This window comes from Plasmodium chabaudi, assembly GCF_900002335.3.
Source record: "Plasmodium chabaudi chabaudi strain AS genome assembly, chromosome: 5".
Classification (NCBI taxonomy): Eukaryota; Apicomplexa; class Aconoidasida; order Haemosporida; family Plasmodiidae; genus Plasmodium; species Plasmodium chabaudi.
In genome coordinates this window covers 227690-246050 of record NC_030105.2, presented here as the reverse complement: position 1 = coordinate 246050, position 18361 = coordinate 227690, and the positions used below count along the sequence as shown (strand labels likewise).

The 18361-nt window shown below is 23.0% G+C and overlaps 1 protein-coding gene across 1 annotated transcript; it reads left to right on the top strand.

Moving 5' to 3' along the window:
• Positions 1-493: 493 nt before the first annotated feature.
• On the top strand, positions 494-17946 carry PCHAS_0506000 (conserved Plasmodium protein, unknown function; the record flags this gene model as incomplete). The annotated part of the gene is made up of 5 exons (XM_016800113.1): positions 494-694; positions 811-7381; positions 7491-17051; positions 17144-17576; positions 17697-17946. 5 exons carry the CDS (start codon positions 494-496, stop codon positions 17944-17946), a joined length of 17016 nt encoding a protein of 5671 aa, XP_016655159.1.
• Between the last annotated feature and the right edge of the window lie 415 nt (positions 17947-18361).

The window sequence follows — 18361 nt, the reverse complement described above, 5'->3', positions numbered from 1 at the left end:
TACTTCTATATATAGATGTTCCCATATGTATACATAATACTAAAAACATTTATATAGTGTATATTGCTATTGATCACTATATATGAAGAAAAACAAATCATGTTTAATCTTCCGTTTTTATTTTCATTCGTTTTTTGTATAATATGTATGTGTATATATACATAGTCATAGATGATTTATAATGGATTAGTATATATTTCATTTCAATTTTTTTTAAATATGTATTTTAACTTTTTTAATATACTTTGATTCTTTTAATATATCATCATTTTCTACTTTTGTTTTATTTTCCATACCCTTGTTCCTCGCTTCTGTTTTTTTTTGTCGAAGATAATAATGATAAAAAGATAAATCGGGTCATAACTAACTGTCCGTTTTTCTTTTTTTTGAAGTTAGCATATATTTAATATATATGCGTAAATGTAATAAAATAATAAACGATTATTTTTAGTTTGATTGTTTATTCGAAATATGTAACGAGTTTTTGTGAATAATGATAAAGGGGTTATCCAAAAATATCGTTAATTTTTTGTTGTCATCTTTTTTTGAAAATATTGAAGAGAAGCAATTACAGACATCGCTAATTAGAGGGAAAGTACATCTACAGAATGTTAAAATTAAGAAAAAGTTTTTCGATATATTGTACCTTCCCTACACTATCAAGTATGGATACATCCGCTCTCTAGACCTTCAGGTATTACAAAAGTAGACACAAAATAAAGCACATCATAGTATGGTATAGTAAGCCATATCTTGCTTCATCTATATACACTTCCTAACCTTTTTCATTTTTTCTTTTTTCCATCTTAGATTCCTCTCCTGTACCTGTTTCAAAAAGCGACCATAACCATCAAAGATGTCGTAATTGTTATAAAAGAAAAAAACTTCAACGATTTTAATATCGTTGATGAAATTAATGGTGTAAAAATTGTGAAAAAAAATAATTTAAAAATCGAAGAAACAAATAGTAGTGGACCTAACTTAAATCAAAAAATAAATAAAGGAATAAATTCATTATTATATGAATTGTATAATAATATATCTATTGATATAGAAAATGTTGAAGTGATATTAGAGGGATCTGAAAAAAAAAAAAACATTCTAGGATTATTTGTAAAAAGAATAACTAGCTTTAAAACTCATAATCACTCCTATAAAATATACAAAGATTTTTCATTTATAGATGGTATTTTTTATATGGAAGATGAAAAAGCGAAATATTTGATAAATAAGATAATCAAAAAGGAAGAAAAACGTAAAAAAAACAAAAAAAAAAATAGAAATGGTGATGAAATATATAATAAAATAAAAGACATTACAAATAATTTACATAAAAAAAAATACATCATATCAGAAGTTCCAATTGTTGTATTGTCTACAATATTATCTTTAGAAAAGTCAACACAATATATGCATCATAATTCAAAATACATTTTCAAAAAAAAAAATTATTTCGATTTAAAATGTTCACATTGTGATAAATATCTATACCAATGTAAAGAAGTAAAAAAAGAAAAAGGAATATTTGAAAAATTCTTAAATAAATATATGCATCTTAATGATGATGATAATAAATTAAATAAAGAAGAATGTGAAATATGTGGCAAAAAAATTGATTCCGAAAAATTAAAACATGAAGAATCTACAAAAGACGTCGTAGATTCAAATGTTAACAATAATGCACCTACAGTCAAAGATGAAAATCAAATAAATAATCCTAAACAAAATAATCATATTTGTGAAAATTGCAAACAAAATATGATCAGTGATAAAAAATTATATAAAACCGAATCCAATTTACAATCCAATGTTAAAGAAAACAAATTGTCAAATATAGATAATTTTAATATATTAGAAGAAAATATAAATTTTAAAGAAAATGAATATATTACATTTATTTTACATGTCGATAGTTTTAATATTAATCTATCATTTACACAATTATGTTATATACTTGATATTGTAAATTTTTATTTAATTTATAGTTGTTTTGTTAACGGATTGTATTTAGAGGAATGGTTGAATATACCGGAAGTAAAAGAAATTTTAATGTATAAAAAGGAATTGATAAAAAAACGAAAAAAAGAAAAATATGATAAAGACTTTCTTGAAAATTTTGAATACACTCATAGTTTTCAGATTATATATAGTTTAAGAAAACATGTTAATAATATTTTAAAAGAAAACAAAACAAGTATCAATTCCATAAATAATAAAGTTACTGTTACCCAAAAAAATGATAATAATAATAATAATAATGTGAAGAATGATGCATCTTCTTTAAAAAGTAGTGCATCTAATTTAGATGCAAGTACTGAATTAGATTCTAATGATAAAATAAAGAAAAACGAAAAGGAACAAGAAAAAAATACCGTTATTCAAAATGATCAAAATGATGAAAATTTACATAGTATACGAAATATGCAATCCAAATCAATGGAAAAAATGCCAGTTGTATTTAATTTTAAATTAATATTTAAAAAAATGAATCTCAACTTTTATAGTTATGAAAAAACAAATAAAATAATACAAGCAAATATGATCAATTTTGAATTAGCATTAAAAAATTATATTAATAATGATTTTGCTTATTTTATATTGTTAAATGATATTAATGTTTTATTTTTATATAAAAATAAAAAATACCCTCTGTTAAGTCTTTTTAAAACAACCACAATTGAAAATGTTGATCCAAAAGGAAAGAAGAAAGATTCATTTAGTAAAAAGAATCGAAGGAAAAATATGAATTATTTATTCAACCCAGATGTGTGTAATAGTATTTCACAAGGTGTAATCAATCGAAATGATACAACAACAATTGGTAACAATAGTAGTAACGAAACAGGATTAGATAAAGATGGTGGTGCTTCTACATCTATAATTGATTCTAAAAGTGAAAAAAGTATTCATAATAAAAATAATATAAAAGCTAGACAAGATAAAAATAAAGAAGTTGACAAAAATAAATTAAATGATCATAAAATAAGTAGCAAATCAAAAGATGATAAAAAAATAAATCCTAATGAAATTAAAAATACAAATAAAGAAAATGAAAATGCTATATCATTTTTTGTTTATAGTAAATTTGATACATCTCAAAATAAAATTTATTTTAGATGCAATCGAAATTTATTAATTACATTAAGTGTTAAAGAAATATATAATATCATGAATATCAATTATGATTTTAAATGTCTTGATTTTGAAAAAAAAATAAAAGCATATCAAAGTTTATATTACTATTATTTATTAGGAAAAAAATATTGTAGAGAATTATATATATCATCCGAAAAAGATTTTGCAGATATTAATATTCATTTTATGAACAATATTTATATAAATTTAATTATAAATAAAAAGTATTCATTACTAGCAAGGATCCAAAAAATTTCTTTAAATTCATTTTTTTTTACAAAAACAAATATTCAAACGTATTTAGAAAATTTAACTATGATAACTGATAATAGCAATAAGCTTGAAAATAATAAAAATGAAAATCAAGAAAATGTATCTAAATTAGATGTAAGCAATTCACTTAATGTGGGTTCTATACCAAATAATAATATATTATTAAGTTCAAATGATTCCATAATAAAGGGTTCTAATTCAGATATTAGCCAAATAAATAATCGTAACGAATTGATAAATAATAACAATGATGATAAGAAAAGTGTGACCAAAGGAATAATTGGAAATGAATCAAAAATAATGTCAAACAAATCATATTCAAATATATATTATAATGATTCTAAAAAAGAAAATGTATCTATATCTAACTCCTATTATAATAAAGTGCTAAGCTCAGATAATGATATATGTGATGATAATCAAAAAATAAAAATGGAATACAAAAAATATTATCAAGACTTCTTACGAGTTAATGATTTGAAAAATATCGAAAAATCAAAAAAAATTGAAAAAAAAAATAATAAAAATCAAACAAAAGAAACCGAAACAAATAATATAGATTCATCAAATGATGTTAGTAATACAATTATTACATCTACTATTGTAGAAAAAAATAAATTTGATTATTTAAGTAGTTCTTCCTATAAATCTAAAATATATAGTATTAATTATAATGATAGTAATTATATTCACAACAGTAATAGTAGTTACATCCATGGTGATATATTCGATTTTGATAGTGAAGTAATGAATGAGAAAAAGGAAAAAAGAAAAAATAGATATAAGAAAAAGAAAAGGAAAGTAGATGTCAATAGTGAAAGTGAAAATACAAATTCGTATAACCATCAAAAAAAAAAAAAAAAAAGTTTTTCAAATAAAGATATAAATGATATTAGTAGTGATGACAATAGTAGTGTTACCTGTTCAGAAAAAGAAACATTGATTACAGCAGTTCAACAAAAAAGGACATGCTTTAATTTTTCTTTATTTTTTATGAAAAATAAAGGTAATGAAAAGATTCAAAAAATATTATTAGAAGAAAATTCAAAAAATAAAAAATACGTTTTAAAACCATTGAAAATATCATTTGATACAATCATATATAATTTTAAAGATGGGAATGAAAAAAGAATGACGTTTATTCATACAAATTATAAACAATATTTATATTTCAATTTTGATGATAAACATATTTTTAAATTAATTTTCTTTTACTATCATTATAAATTCTATGTTGATAAAATATTTGAATATTTATATAATAGAAATAATTCAGATTATTTAAATTTAAATACAATTGATTTTAGAAGTTATAAAACTTTGCAAGTGTTACTGGACAATGCTTTGGTTAATAATAAAAGTGAAATTGAAAATAAATCTATTCATAAAATAAGTAGTGACAAAGAGCTATTGTCTGAAAATGACGAGAACAAAACGGTCGAAGTAGCTGATTCAAGTCTAGTAGATAAAGAAATTGAAACAAGTGATTATCCAAGAGTGTCTGAAAATCAAAATGAAGAAGAAGCGAACAGTATAAATAATTTACATAATATACACGATTTACACGATTTACATGATTTACATAATCTGCCCAATTCAACGGTGGAAAACGGTGACAACATTCAAGAAGACTTAAACAATAATATATCATTAAATGATACTAACGTAGAAAATGGTGACATAATTGATATTGAAAAGTATGATGAAAATGATATCACTATTTGTGTTAATACAGAAAATGATGCAAGTGTAAAAAAGGATCCTATACAGATTCAAAAAGTTCAAAAAAATATGAAAAAAAAAAAAAAAAACTTTTTAAATTATGAAAAAGCATATAATAAAGTTGATAGAAATGTAACCAATGAAATACCCAATAGTAATAAACATGAATTAATCACATTTTTAAGTAAAATAAAAATTTATTTTAATAATTACAAAAAAAATAAACGTATGATATCTATACATATATATGACGTCTTACTATACATGTTTAATGATGATCAAATTTCTAAATTCGTTTTAAATTTAAAAAAATTCAATGTTCTTAATTGTTTATCGTATCAAGATCATTCACATATTAGTAGACATGATGCTAGTACTTGTGAAAATAATTGTGATATTCAAGACGAACAGAATTTTAATGCTAATCGTTATTATAACAATGATAAATATTATAATTTAAATTCAGTTGGTGCATTTGAAAATAAACATCAACAAAATAAAATAAATAAAATCGATTCTAAATTATATGATAAAAAAAATAGTAACCAAAATGGAATCTATTTATATAATAGTATATTAAAGCTAGCTAAAAATGGAGATTTCATATTTTCATATGATTATAAAAATGCACAAATTGATAAAATTAATAAATATAATACAAGTTTAAGTAATATTGATACTCCAAATGTTAAGGATAAAAATGTTACATCTAATAATGAAATTCCAATTGAAGAACCCACTAAAAAAATTAATGGTTATCAAGAATTATATAATGATACATCTATAATTATTTCTGAAGATCCAAAAAAAATTCATTTTGATAATGTAAATAAAAGATTTAACAAAAAAAGTATCGATTTTTCTCATCCAAATTATTATAATAGTTTAAATGCTGATTATTTCACATTTAATGCTCCTGAAACAAATAATAAAAATCCAGCCGATACTCTTGAAATATGCCCAAGTAGTATAGAGGCAGGAATTAGTAGCGTAGAAATTGGTAATGCCCCTGTAGATATACCTACTACTAGTATTGAAGTGACAAACACTAGTATAGAGATGGCAAACATAAGTATCGACATAAATAATAGCATCATTGAAAAACCTTCACAAAGTGCAGAAAACGAAAAAACTAGTTTAGAAAGTTTGACAAATGTTGCTGAAAATGTTAATACAAATAATGATAATAATCCTATTGATGAAAGTTGTCCCCTAAAAAATCCTGAAGATGTGAACCTCATTGAACAGAGTAATGAAGCTAGTAATGCTACAGATGAAAATGAAAAATTTATGTCAGTACAAAATACACAAAGCTCGAACGAAATAACCGGAGAAATGGCTGGCGAAGCGAACGACCAATCGGATCATGCGCCGAACCACGAAAACGTGAACGAAACTGTGAACGAAACTGTGAATGAAACGGTGGATGAAAGTGTAAAAGGACCTTTGAAAGGCAGGGTAAGCAAAAGTGATGATGAAGACGAGCCGTCACGATGGGACAAAGATGAGTCACAGAAAAAGAGGGCTCCCGAACTGGATATATCTACTTTTCGAGCTTTAAAAAAATCGAAATGTTTAGATATTAACAAAGATGATATTAATGAATATTATTCGTTCGAAATTATGGAAAATGATAATGTTGAGAACGTTGAAAAGGTTGGAGATATTGCACCAGAGGGTGTCGAAAACGGTGCAGAAGATAACGTGGAAAATTTAGAAACAGGTGCAATTTCTATGGATGAATCAGTAAGTCAACGTGCCTATTCAAATGAAATAGAAGTAAAAAATACAGAAGGTTTACAAAATGAATATGGAGATGAATATGATGAAGAAGGAAATGATTATGAAAACGAAGATGAAGAATATGAAGAAGTAGAAATTGTTAAACCTAAAGAAATGGAAGATATACAAAATATAGCATTTCATTTAGTTAATTTTGAAGTTATTATTGATTATATTTATTTTATAAATGTATATAAATGGTTTACTAAATTAAATTTAAAATATGAAAAAATAAAAAAAATTTCTGATTTTGCTGCATATTCCTATAATAGTATTAATGAAAAATCAGATGCAAATATTCCCAAATATAATTACACACTCTTTTTACAAAATAATAAAATATATATTCCAATTTACAAACTATCTATTTATGAATACACTTATTATGAAAATACAAAGAATAATTTATACACCTCCTTTTTGCCTACTATGGAGTTTCATTTTTCGTGTTCCTACAAGTCCGTCAACGGTAAGTTTCACACGTTTCACCACTCGAGTGCTGTCTGTACATGCGTTTTTTCCTTCATTTTCCATGCTTTCACTTGTTACATATCACTTCTTACTTATCACCTTTGCAGAGAACGAGGAGAACTTGCAGAATGTGCAGGTCCGAAACTTCGGGAGCAAGCTAGTTGTGCCGTCCCTCCAGATGTACAAACACAAAAAAAGTCGACGGTGGAAAATCTGTATACTGAACTTCAATTGTAAAGATAAAACGAGTGAAACAATTTTAAACGATTTTCGATTTCAAATAAATATGAGAAAAAAGCAGAATAATGAAAGTCTAGAAATCGATGAAGAAAGTAGTAGTTACGAAGATATAAATATAGATGACAATTATCAAAAATTAAATTCGGTAAATACATATTTCACTGCAATGTCTAGTAACGTTTTAGATAGAGGAAAAAATTTTAATATAAAAACTTCTATAAAAAAAATAATCCGATTTGATAATGATCCAATAATAATAAATTTTTCAAGTGAAATAATTAAAAATTTGATAATTTGTTATAACAATTTTAATTATTTTATGAATTATATAAATAAAATACAAACTAATATTAACAACAGTATTAATAATGAAAAGTATGGACAAAATAATTCTACAAATTTAAATACAACTAGCGAAAATAAAAATATAATTAATGATATACTTAATTATTTATATAACGAAACAAATGATATATTATTCGAATATTTTCTAGATGATTTTCGTTTAAGTTTATATGAAGGACATAGTAATTTAAATATGCCCCTTATAAATATTAGTATGTTTGATATTAAAATATTTTTTCAAAAAAAATATAATATAAATAATTTCATCAATTTTTATCTTAATATAGATGTATATGATAATTATAAAATATTATATGACAGTTTAATAGAAAAAGTTGAAATTTTATTATCTTTCGAAAATTGGAAAAACAAAATGAATATACTCAATTTTAATATAGAGACATCATATATTAATATATTATATACAAACAAAATAAAGGATTTAATTATAAATTATTCTACAATGCTGTTAGACAAATACAAAACTAGTATTGAAGCAACATATGAAGATATAGATGCAGAGATACGAAGAAAAGAACAACAAATGAATTCAAAACTATTAAACTTTTTTAATAACATTTTTGTTATAAAGAATCAAAATAATCCAAAAAATGGAATCGGATTTAAAGATAATCTATATGATAATAGTATAAATGTTACATCAAAAATTTATAATTTCACTGGCTTGACAATAAATTTACGATTTAAACAATCACTTAGAAGTAAAGTTCAAAATTATAATGACAAAAAAGATGGAAATGATAGTGTAAAAAATAATGGAAATAAAAATAAATTTATATTTTATGAATTACCTAATAACGGACATGGTGGATTATTAAAGGATGAGAATGGAAAGGTGTGTGAACTTGCTGTTATTATCAAATTATTTAATTATATTTATGAAATAGTAGATATAGAAAGAAATAAAAATACTTGTGATATTCGATTTATACCAATTATATATGATTTGAAAAAGAGTGATGAAAAAAAAAAAATTATTATAAAAAAATATGATAATAATTATGATATGTATAACGAATATAGTGTCAAAAATAAAGTCTTTAAAACATTTATCAAATTATATATACAAACAAATATTGATGATAAAGGGGTCGTAACAATTTATTTTTCTTCAAACTTATTTATTCATAACACTACAAGCACTAATTTTGTTGTATTATATCATCCTATAATTTATTATTTTCTACTTTTCAACGAGCTGTTTATATATAATCAAAACATCAATATAAATAAAAAAAAATATTCATTAAAGGGAACGAAAACCGTTTTGAAATCAAATGAAAAATACTACTTCCCAATCATTTCTTTTATGCCTCTTTTAGTAATATATGATTATATGAAAAAGAAAAATAATGAATTTATAGAAAAAAGCGACGAACATTTTATTAATACAAATTTGATTAAAACAAATAATTCCAAAAAGGTTAGCGACACCTATTCGGATATAAACACTTTAAGTAAAAATAACAGGAGCTACTACATAGATTATGAACATGCTCTATATAAAAAAAATGAAATAGAAAATGATGATTATACAAATAGTTTTATGCGGGTTGATAATTTACAAAAAAACAGTTTAGAAGATAACGAAACGCATAATAGTGGCGTATTCATAGATAATTTCATAGGAAACAATATGCATAATATTATTCCAATCAATTCGAACTACAACTTTTTAAGTACACCCATAGATCAAGATAATAAAATAAATTTACAACAAATCGAAGTTGAAAATAAAATAAATTTACAACAAATCAAAGAGTCTTACAAATATAAGTTAAATAAAATTTTAAAAAAACTTAAAATTTATATTAACGAAAAAAATATGAATAATAGTATAAAAGATATTAATAATATATATATAGTAAAAAAAGACGTTTATAATTATTACATAAATAAATATTACAGCAATAAAAAATGTTATCTAGACATCTTTAACTTTTTAAAAAAGAATGGAGCGCGAAAACTGTTTAGCAATTCAAGTATAAGAGAAATTATATATAGACACTCTTACGATTTTCAAAAGTATAATTTATTTTCACAAACTCTAAAATTAAAGACAATAAAAGTTATTTGCTGTGATCCAAATAGTAAGTATGGAAATGGGAAGTATAAAAATGAAGATGGCTTACTTAATTATAAACAAAACAATGTATTAAATAATATTATAACGAATCGTGAACAGCTTGTTATAGCAAGTGATGACAACGGTGATGATAATCGGGATGACACTGCAAATGCTAATAAACAAATAGATGTGTATGAAGAAAAACATAGTACCGAATTAAAACAGATCCCAGATTCGAACTACCTTATGAAATTTATGACACTATATGAAAAACATGAAAAAAAAAACAAGAACCATTTAAATAGTGCAAAAAATAATATATTAATGAGTATTGATAGTATAAAGACCAATGAAAGATATTTAGGTACCATTCATAGGAATAGAAAAAGTTCGAACTTATCTCGAAGAATTAAATATTATTATGAAAGCTCATCGAGGGATGAAGAAGATAATCCAGAAATAGACGACCAAAATAATGGAAATAAAAATACTGCAACGGTAGAACATTCTCAAAGTGATCATATAATAAATGTAGAAGTAAACGAAAACAGTATTGACATTCAAAACAATTGCTTAACAGAAGAACAGAAGGAAAAGACAATCCCAAATGGAAACGATGTTATATGCTCAGTCGAAAATGATGCAAAAAATGAAAACTTAAAAAAAATAATATTTTCAGCTAAAAAACAAAGTAATTTTAGTAATACTCTAATATGCGAACAAAAGAATTTAGAAATAAATAAATTTTATACATTTGGAGTTTTAATTGATTATATTTTTGAAGTTCATAATTTGATGTTTAATGATATTTCTATTGGATATTATCAAAAATATAATATAAATAATATACCCAAAAAAATAAAGAAAATCAAAAAAGAAACAATTCTTCCAAAAAGTGTAAAACATTTAGATAACATACCAACGTATATTAAATTCTTTTATCAAATAAATGGAAATTCAACTAATAATGGAGAAGATAATGAAATAACTTATACTTTTCATTTTTTTTCAAAAAAAATTCCAATCCATCAATTAAATAATACAAATAGTAAGTACGTTCAAATAAAAATGCGTATAGGATGTATTCATGATACAAAGAATGATATAATTTATAAAAAAAAACAATTTCGATTTAATTTATTTCGAAGAAAAGCAACAATAAGTAATACAATAGCAGCATATTCTTCAAGTTCATCAAAAAAACGTGTCTATTTATCATCAAAAAATTATGAAAAATTATGTCAAGAAATTCCGAGATTCTTTTATCTTAATATTGTACTACGTAGAAAAACAGATTTCAGTTCTACAAATAATGTAAATAGTTTTAAAAAAATAATAGATAGTAGTGTTTTACAACTATTATTATATTCATATTTTTATTTTCAAAATAATCTAGATAATGATATAATTATACAATCAAATGCTAATTCACAAAAAGTGAAAAAAAATACTTGTATGCTTTTTGGAGAATTGGAAACAACTAAGGTCGTTTTAAAAATAATGCATAATAATAAATTATTTGTTTCAAAAAAATTAAAAATTAATGAAGTCTGTTTAAATAAAAAAATTATATTAACATGTAAACAAAATAAAAAAAATAAATATTTATTCTTATCTCTAAATATTACTATATATGGAAATATATATAATACAAAAATTATTACGATTAATAATAGATATACAATTGTTAATAATACAAATCATACATTGTATGTTCAGGAAATATGTAAAGAATTTAAAATAATTAAAAAGGACAGCAAAACATTATCACAAATTGAAAATAAAAATGAAAAAATTATATCTGAAAAGGAAGTTAAACAAAATAAAATGAATACAAACATAGATGACGAACCTAAATCGTCAGTAACAAATAAAATATTTAATGTATTCGAAATTAAACCTCATGAATCTTTTTACTATCACCCCCTACATGCAAATAAATATTATCTTAAATTTTCTTACACAAATATAAATGATTATATCAATAATAATATACAATTTCAAAAGGACAGCTACGAACATATGGAAAAATATCAAGACGCTAAACATTTAGTTTATCATTATTTAAAAAAGAAAATTGCAAAAAAAACAAAAAATTCAACATACTTAATAAATATCGATAAAAACGACAACACTTTCAAGCAAAGAGAAGAACTATTTAATCAGTTTTACACAAGTCTTATAGATATCGAGAAAGTAGGAAGCAGCAAAATATTTCACAAGGCACTCATAAAGGTACAAAGTTTGCCTGAACAGTTGGAAACAAATGAAGTTCCCAATATAGCAACAGAACACGTTGAAAAAAACGAAACTACAAATATGCTTATCGAACAGAATAAACAATTTGATATGTATAATAAGACGAAGATAGTAGATGGAATTAAATATTCAGAAAATATTAAGACACAAAATGAAACAATCCTTTTATTAGATGATGAAAACGAACCAGGAGATATCGCTTTGTCAATTAAAAATAGCATTGAATCTGTGAGAAATTTTGTTATAAATATGAATGAAGAGTGTAATGCAAACACAAACGAGTCTGTTATGAAATATTACGAAAACGAACAGGTTTGCAAAAGTGAAAACCAAAATAAATCGATTGTAAAACAAAAAACAAGCTACTATTATAAAGAAGAAAATGTCATATCAGAAGTTAACATCACACTAAATAGTAACACAAGTATTGAAATTAACATATCGATTGATAATAATCCAGATACAATCATACATAATAATACAAATTATTGCTTAGTATATTATCAAAGAAAAACGAAAAAAAAAATAATAAATATGTTAAAGCCATATGATAAAGAAATATTTGGATGGACTGATATGTCAAAACCTAAAGTTGTGAAATTCTTTTTAGTTTTAAAAAAAGTTGGTGTGTATGTTTTTTATTGTAATGTAGACATTGTTAAAGAACATAATTGTATAGTTATAAATGATAATAGAAAAATAAACGTATCAACCAAAATTGAAAATGGAAAACGAGTTTTCTGTCTTGATGAAATAAATACAAAAACGTTAGAGAATCAATTAGACTATTTTGTAAATAGTAAAAGTTTTATTAAACTAAGCGAAGAGAAAAAACTTGATAAATCGAATAAAAAAAAAAAAAAAAAAATTGTAAAAATAAATTTTTATAGAAAATTTAAATTAAAAAAGAATAGAGATGAGGATGTAAGAACTAAACAAAAGTTTGTAAGATATAGAAAATCAAAAAAAAAAAAAAAAAACTTTTTAAAAGAATTTAAAATTATTAATAAAAATCCATTTAATGCTATTTATACAAAAGCAAAAAAGAAAAAACAAAAACAAAAACAGACTGAAAGGAAAATGAAAAAAACAAAAAAATATTTCAACATACGATCCCTTTTTATTTTAAAAAATCTAGACTTAAAAAATAAAAAAGATAAAAATAAATATGAAAAAAGAAAAAAAAAAAGCACAAAAATTATATCAAATAAAATGTCTACCAAACAAATTATAGAATATGATACAAACAAAAATAATAGTTTTAGTCAGATGAAAAAATTTGATGAACAAAATTTTAAGGCCCTATTTATGAAAAAGACAATAAGAGGAAAGAAAAAAAAAAAAAAAACGATTAACAAATTCTTATATGATAATTATGATAAAAGAAAGTTTTCACATCAAGTATCTGAAAATTTGATATTTGCCAACAACTTGGAAAGTTCGATACGTAACCATGTAGACAATGATAAGGTCAGTGAGGAAGAGGAAGGTAGCTATTATGCATTAAGTAAAAATATAAAAGAAAAACGAAAATTAAGCGATTATATATTTAGAAAAATAAAAAACAATGAAAAAAAATTAAAAGGTTTGAAAAAGATCTATCCAGCATTTCTACGTAACACTAAAAGCGTTGAGTTTAATGAAATTATGCAAAAATGCTTTTCAGACAAAGAGGAAGAATATGAAAATATAGATGAGATAAAAAGTTTGGATAATAATATAACACATTCACGTACATCTAATAATAATCAAGTTACTGGAAATAATGGAAATTTTTCAAAAAAAAATTCAAATTATCAAATAAAATTTTATACAAATATCCAATTATCATTAAAAGGAATAAAACTAAACTTGCTAGAAGAATCATCAAATTATTTAATTTCATTTGAACTTAATAATTTATTTGTAAAAAAGGAATATATAGAAAATATTGGATATTACAATGTTGATATTAAAATTAAGAATATTTTATCATATGCTATTTACAAATATCTTAGTGTTTATGCATTATTATATACAAACGATGAAATTAATTTAAAAAAAAATAACATGCGAATATTTATGAATAAGCTTGAATCAAAAAGAAATTTATTTTTAAAAAAAAATAAATATATAAAAAACGAAGATCAATATTCAATTGTATCCTCAGTCGGTTCTCAATTCGATTTAAAGGATAGAGGTTTTGCATTCCCAGATTATAGACTTGATAAAATATATGACACTACCGAAAATTTTAATGATAACTCCGGATTTATAGTTTGTAATTTTCAATATGTAGAAAAATTCGAAACCCTTTTCTTTAAATACTTTTTATTAAGTATAAAACCACTTGTAATAAATGCAGACATAAATTCAATTACTGTTTTATTTTACTTTTATAAAACTTTTTACACGGATCAGAATTTTGAAAATGAAGAAGGGAATACTAAAAAGTTACACGAAAGTGATGCAGCAGATCCGACTATGTATACTTACACGCTCAATGATGATCAAAAAGAATTTAGTATTGAAAATAAAAAAAATAATGACATTAGAGATAATTATTATTCTTCAAATTTGTTAAATGAAAATGTAGGAGGAAAGAAAGATATAGATAATAGATGCTTAGCATGTGGTGAAGTAAACAACTGTTTAATCTTAGAAGATGATAATGCTGAGTTTAATAATGACATAGAACAAAATCAATTAGTAAAAGATAAAGTATATCGAAATATTGATAAGTATGTTAAAGAAGATGATAATGGAAAAAATAATATGATTACACCATATAATTGTGAAAAAGCTGAAACAAGTAAGCATGTATATTTACAATATGTATGTATAGACAAAATAAATATATTATTAAACTTTAAATCGGAATATAAAAAGGAATTAAATAATAATAATATTAACGACACGTTTTATGAAGAATATATAAGTGCATATAACAAATTGGGAGATATTTCAAATTGTAATATCATATTAAAAAGCTTATCAAATATTCATATATTTACAAGTTCCAATAATTTATTTAATTTTTTATTAAACTTTTATTACAATCAAACAATTGTAAATTTATCAAATTTGTTAATCTCGTTTAATATCATTGGAAGTCCAACCTCTTTCATAGCACATGTTAAGAAATCTTTTTCTGAGTTCTTTACAATATTAAAGGATAACGAAATTGAAGATAAAGAATATGAAATCGAACAAAATAAAAAAAAAATCTTATCACCAAGAAATAATTTATCATATAGAATGCATGGCGAACTTGATAGTATCTCATTTGTAGATCATAATAATGCTGATAATTTAGGGGATGCACATTTGTTTTCAAAAATTCAAAACAAGGGAGATATTTTCAACTTTTTTGATGGATCGAACGAAAGCTCATTGATCGATGAAAAGGAAGATATCATGGGAAATGAAAAATATATTATGCATTTATTAAATGATTATAATTCATCTTGTGAAAATAATACAATTTATGAAGACAAACATTTAAATAGCATTAAAAATAGTATAAGTTTCGAAATTGAAAAAAAAAATAATATAAAAAAAATGAGCTATTCAGATTATACTGATAATGGTTCTATAGAACCCACTTTAAATGATGATAAAAAAATAGAATTAGAAAATTTAATACTACAAGATGATAGCATATCATTAAGCTACTTAAATTTTGACAATAAAAAAAATAACACCCTTGATGATAATCAAAATGAACTTCTCAATTATCACATAGAAAAGAGAGAGAAAGAAAAAAAACAGACACAAAATAAAAAAAAACAAAATATTTTTATGGCATCTATATCATTTATAACAGAATGCTGGAATAAGATAACGTATTTAATTCGAAAAATAAGACGTCTATTTTTAGGAATGTATGTATTAAATATAGAACTGATATTATCGCTCTTATTTTCTGTTACACTCATATTACAATCACTTATCAACATAATCGATAAAATAAATATTAACAATTCAAATAGAATATTTTTAAGAAATAAAAAGTATGAAAGAAATAAACCATTAGTCTCCAACAATATTGAAGAATATCACAATTTTAATTTGACAAAATTATTTTATTATTATATAAGTTTATATTTAAATATGTTTAGCTTAGTTTATTATAATATATTATATAAAATCAAAAAAAATAAAAAAGATATATCAAGAGAAAATAATATTATTAAAACAAATGTAAAATTAAATACAACCAAAAAAAGAAAATTTGCATTTATATTTAATTTCTTTTTAATTATATTTACAATATTCAAAACTTTTATACTTGGGCATATAGTATTCTCATTATTATGCTTACTAACTATTAATAATACATTTCAAGCATTTCTTAGATCATGCATCAAGCTAGTGTATTATCAAACTAATAAAAATTGTCTTGACTTTTTAAATACAAATAATATTAATCATATAAGCACCATTAGCTATATCAAAATAAATCAAGTATTAAATAAATATATATCACTTAAGGAACCATTTAAAATATTTTTAACTTATCAAGATTTTGTTGATATTAAAACTCAAAATAAAATTAACTACTTTGTTTATACAAAAGAATTATTTTTTTATATACAAGAAAGTAATGTATTATTCCTGTTTAGAAAAAACGATTTAAAAAAAATTGATGTCATTATACATACTGTCACAAACAGCTTTACTATTAACCGATTTTACAACCGAAAGGAAAGTCGTTTCTTCCGAAAGAATCCCTCTAGAAATACCCCCGACCTAGGTAAGTTTCACTTCTCTAATCTACATATCATGCTATGCCTTACTTACTTTTGATTATGTTCATCCATTTCATCCGTTTTTTTTTCTTCACAGCCGACCATGCGACGTGCGACGAACACAACAGTGTCGAGTCCTCGTTCTACAACAAGAGCCTAGGATCTAACGACCCCAAAGAAAATAAAAACATTATATACTTTTTCAATTCCGAACTAGCGTTAACAAAAAAAAATGAAATAATCAACTTAAATAATACCAATCAAAATTATATGATAACAATTAATATTACGGTTCGAAACAATATGAATATAATGGAAAATGTATACTATAATCCGAATAAATTTTTTAAATTTCTTTCTAAAATTGAGAAAAATTATAATAATATATATTCACCATTATTTAAAAGTCCAAGCAATGATGGAAAAAACAATAAAGAAAAATATAATAAAAATAAAACGAACATAGAGACCCGATGTACTGGATCGAAAGGCTTCGGATTTTTCACATTTTTTATGTTTCTTCTAAAATGGTAAGCGTTCACATGAAACATATAAAACACCTTTTGTAAGTTTGATATTTTTACCAACCCACTCTTTAAAATACAATATTATATTATATATATTATTTACATTCTGTTTTGTTTACGCAGCACACTCCTGTTTTATCCGATCTATTTACTACTCCGACGAAATAAAACAATACAAGATGATGTACCAAAACGTAAATCTAAAAAGAATGAAGAAGGAAGTAAAGGAATAAATGATGATCTGAAAAAAGGAAAAAATAAAAATTTTAAAAAGAATGTACCGAAATATATTGTCTTTAAATTAAATTTTGAGGATTTTCAATCATGCTTGAACATTTTCGAATGCTTATGCAGATTTGTTAATAATGATTAGTCCATCTATTTTGCTATATGCAACGAAAATATTTTAAATATTCATTGTCTTTTGTTCTATCCTTAACCAGTTTTCCGATTTTTTATTTTATCCATAACCTATTTTAATATATATCCATTGTTTTTTTTCTTTATTTATTTCAATTTTTTTTTAATTTGTTATTTTATACTATTTTGATATTCTTTTTTTTTGTATTTCCTTATTCAATTTTATTCATTTGTACATAATTTATTTCGCTGTTTACAATAATTAAACATACAAAACGAACAACATAATAAATATGAAAAACTTAACCGCTAGTCTATTTTGAGAAGCCTGAAGAGTTGTATCCTCAAGCGCGGCTCATTAGTTTATTTTTTTTAAGCTTTATATTATTTATATTATAACGTTGTTGCAGTATAGGGGTAATAATGTA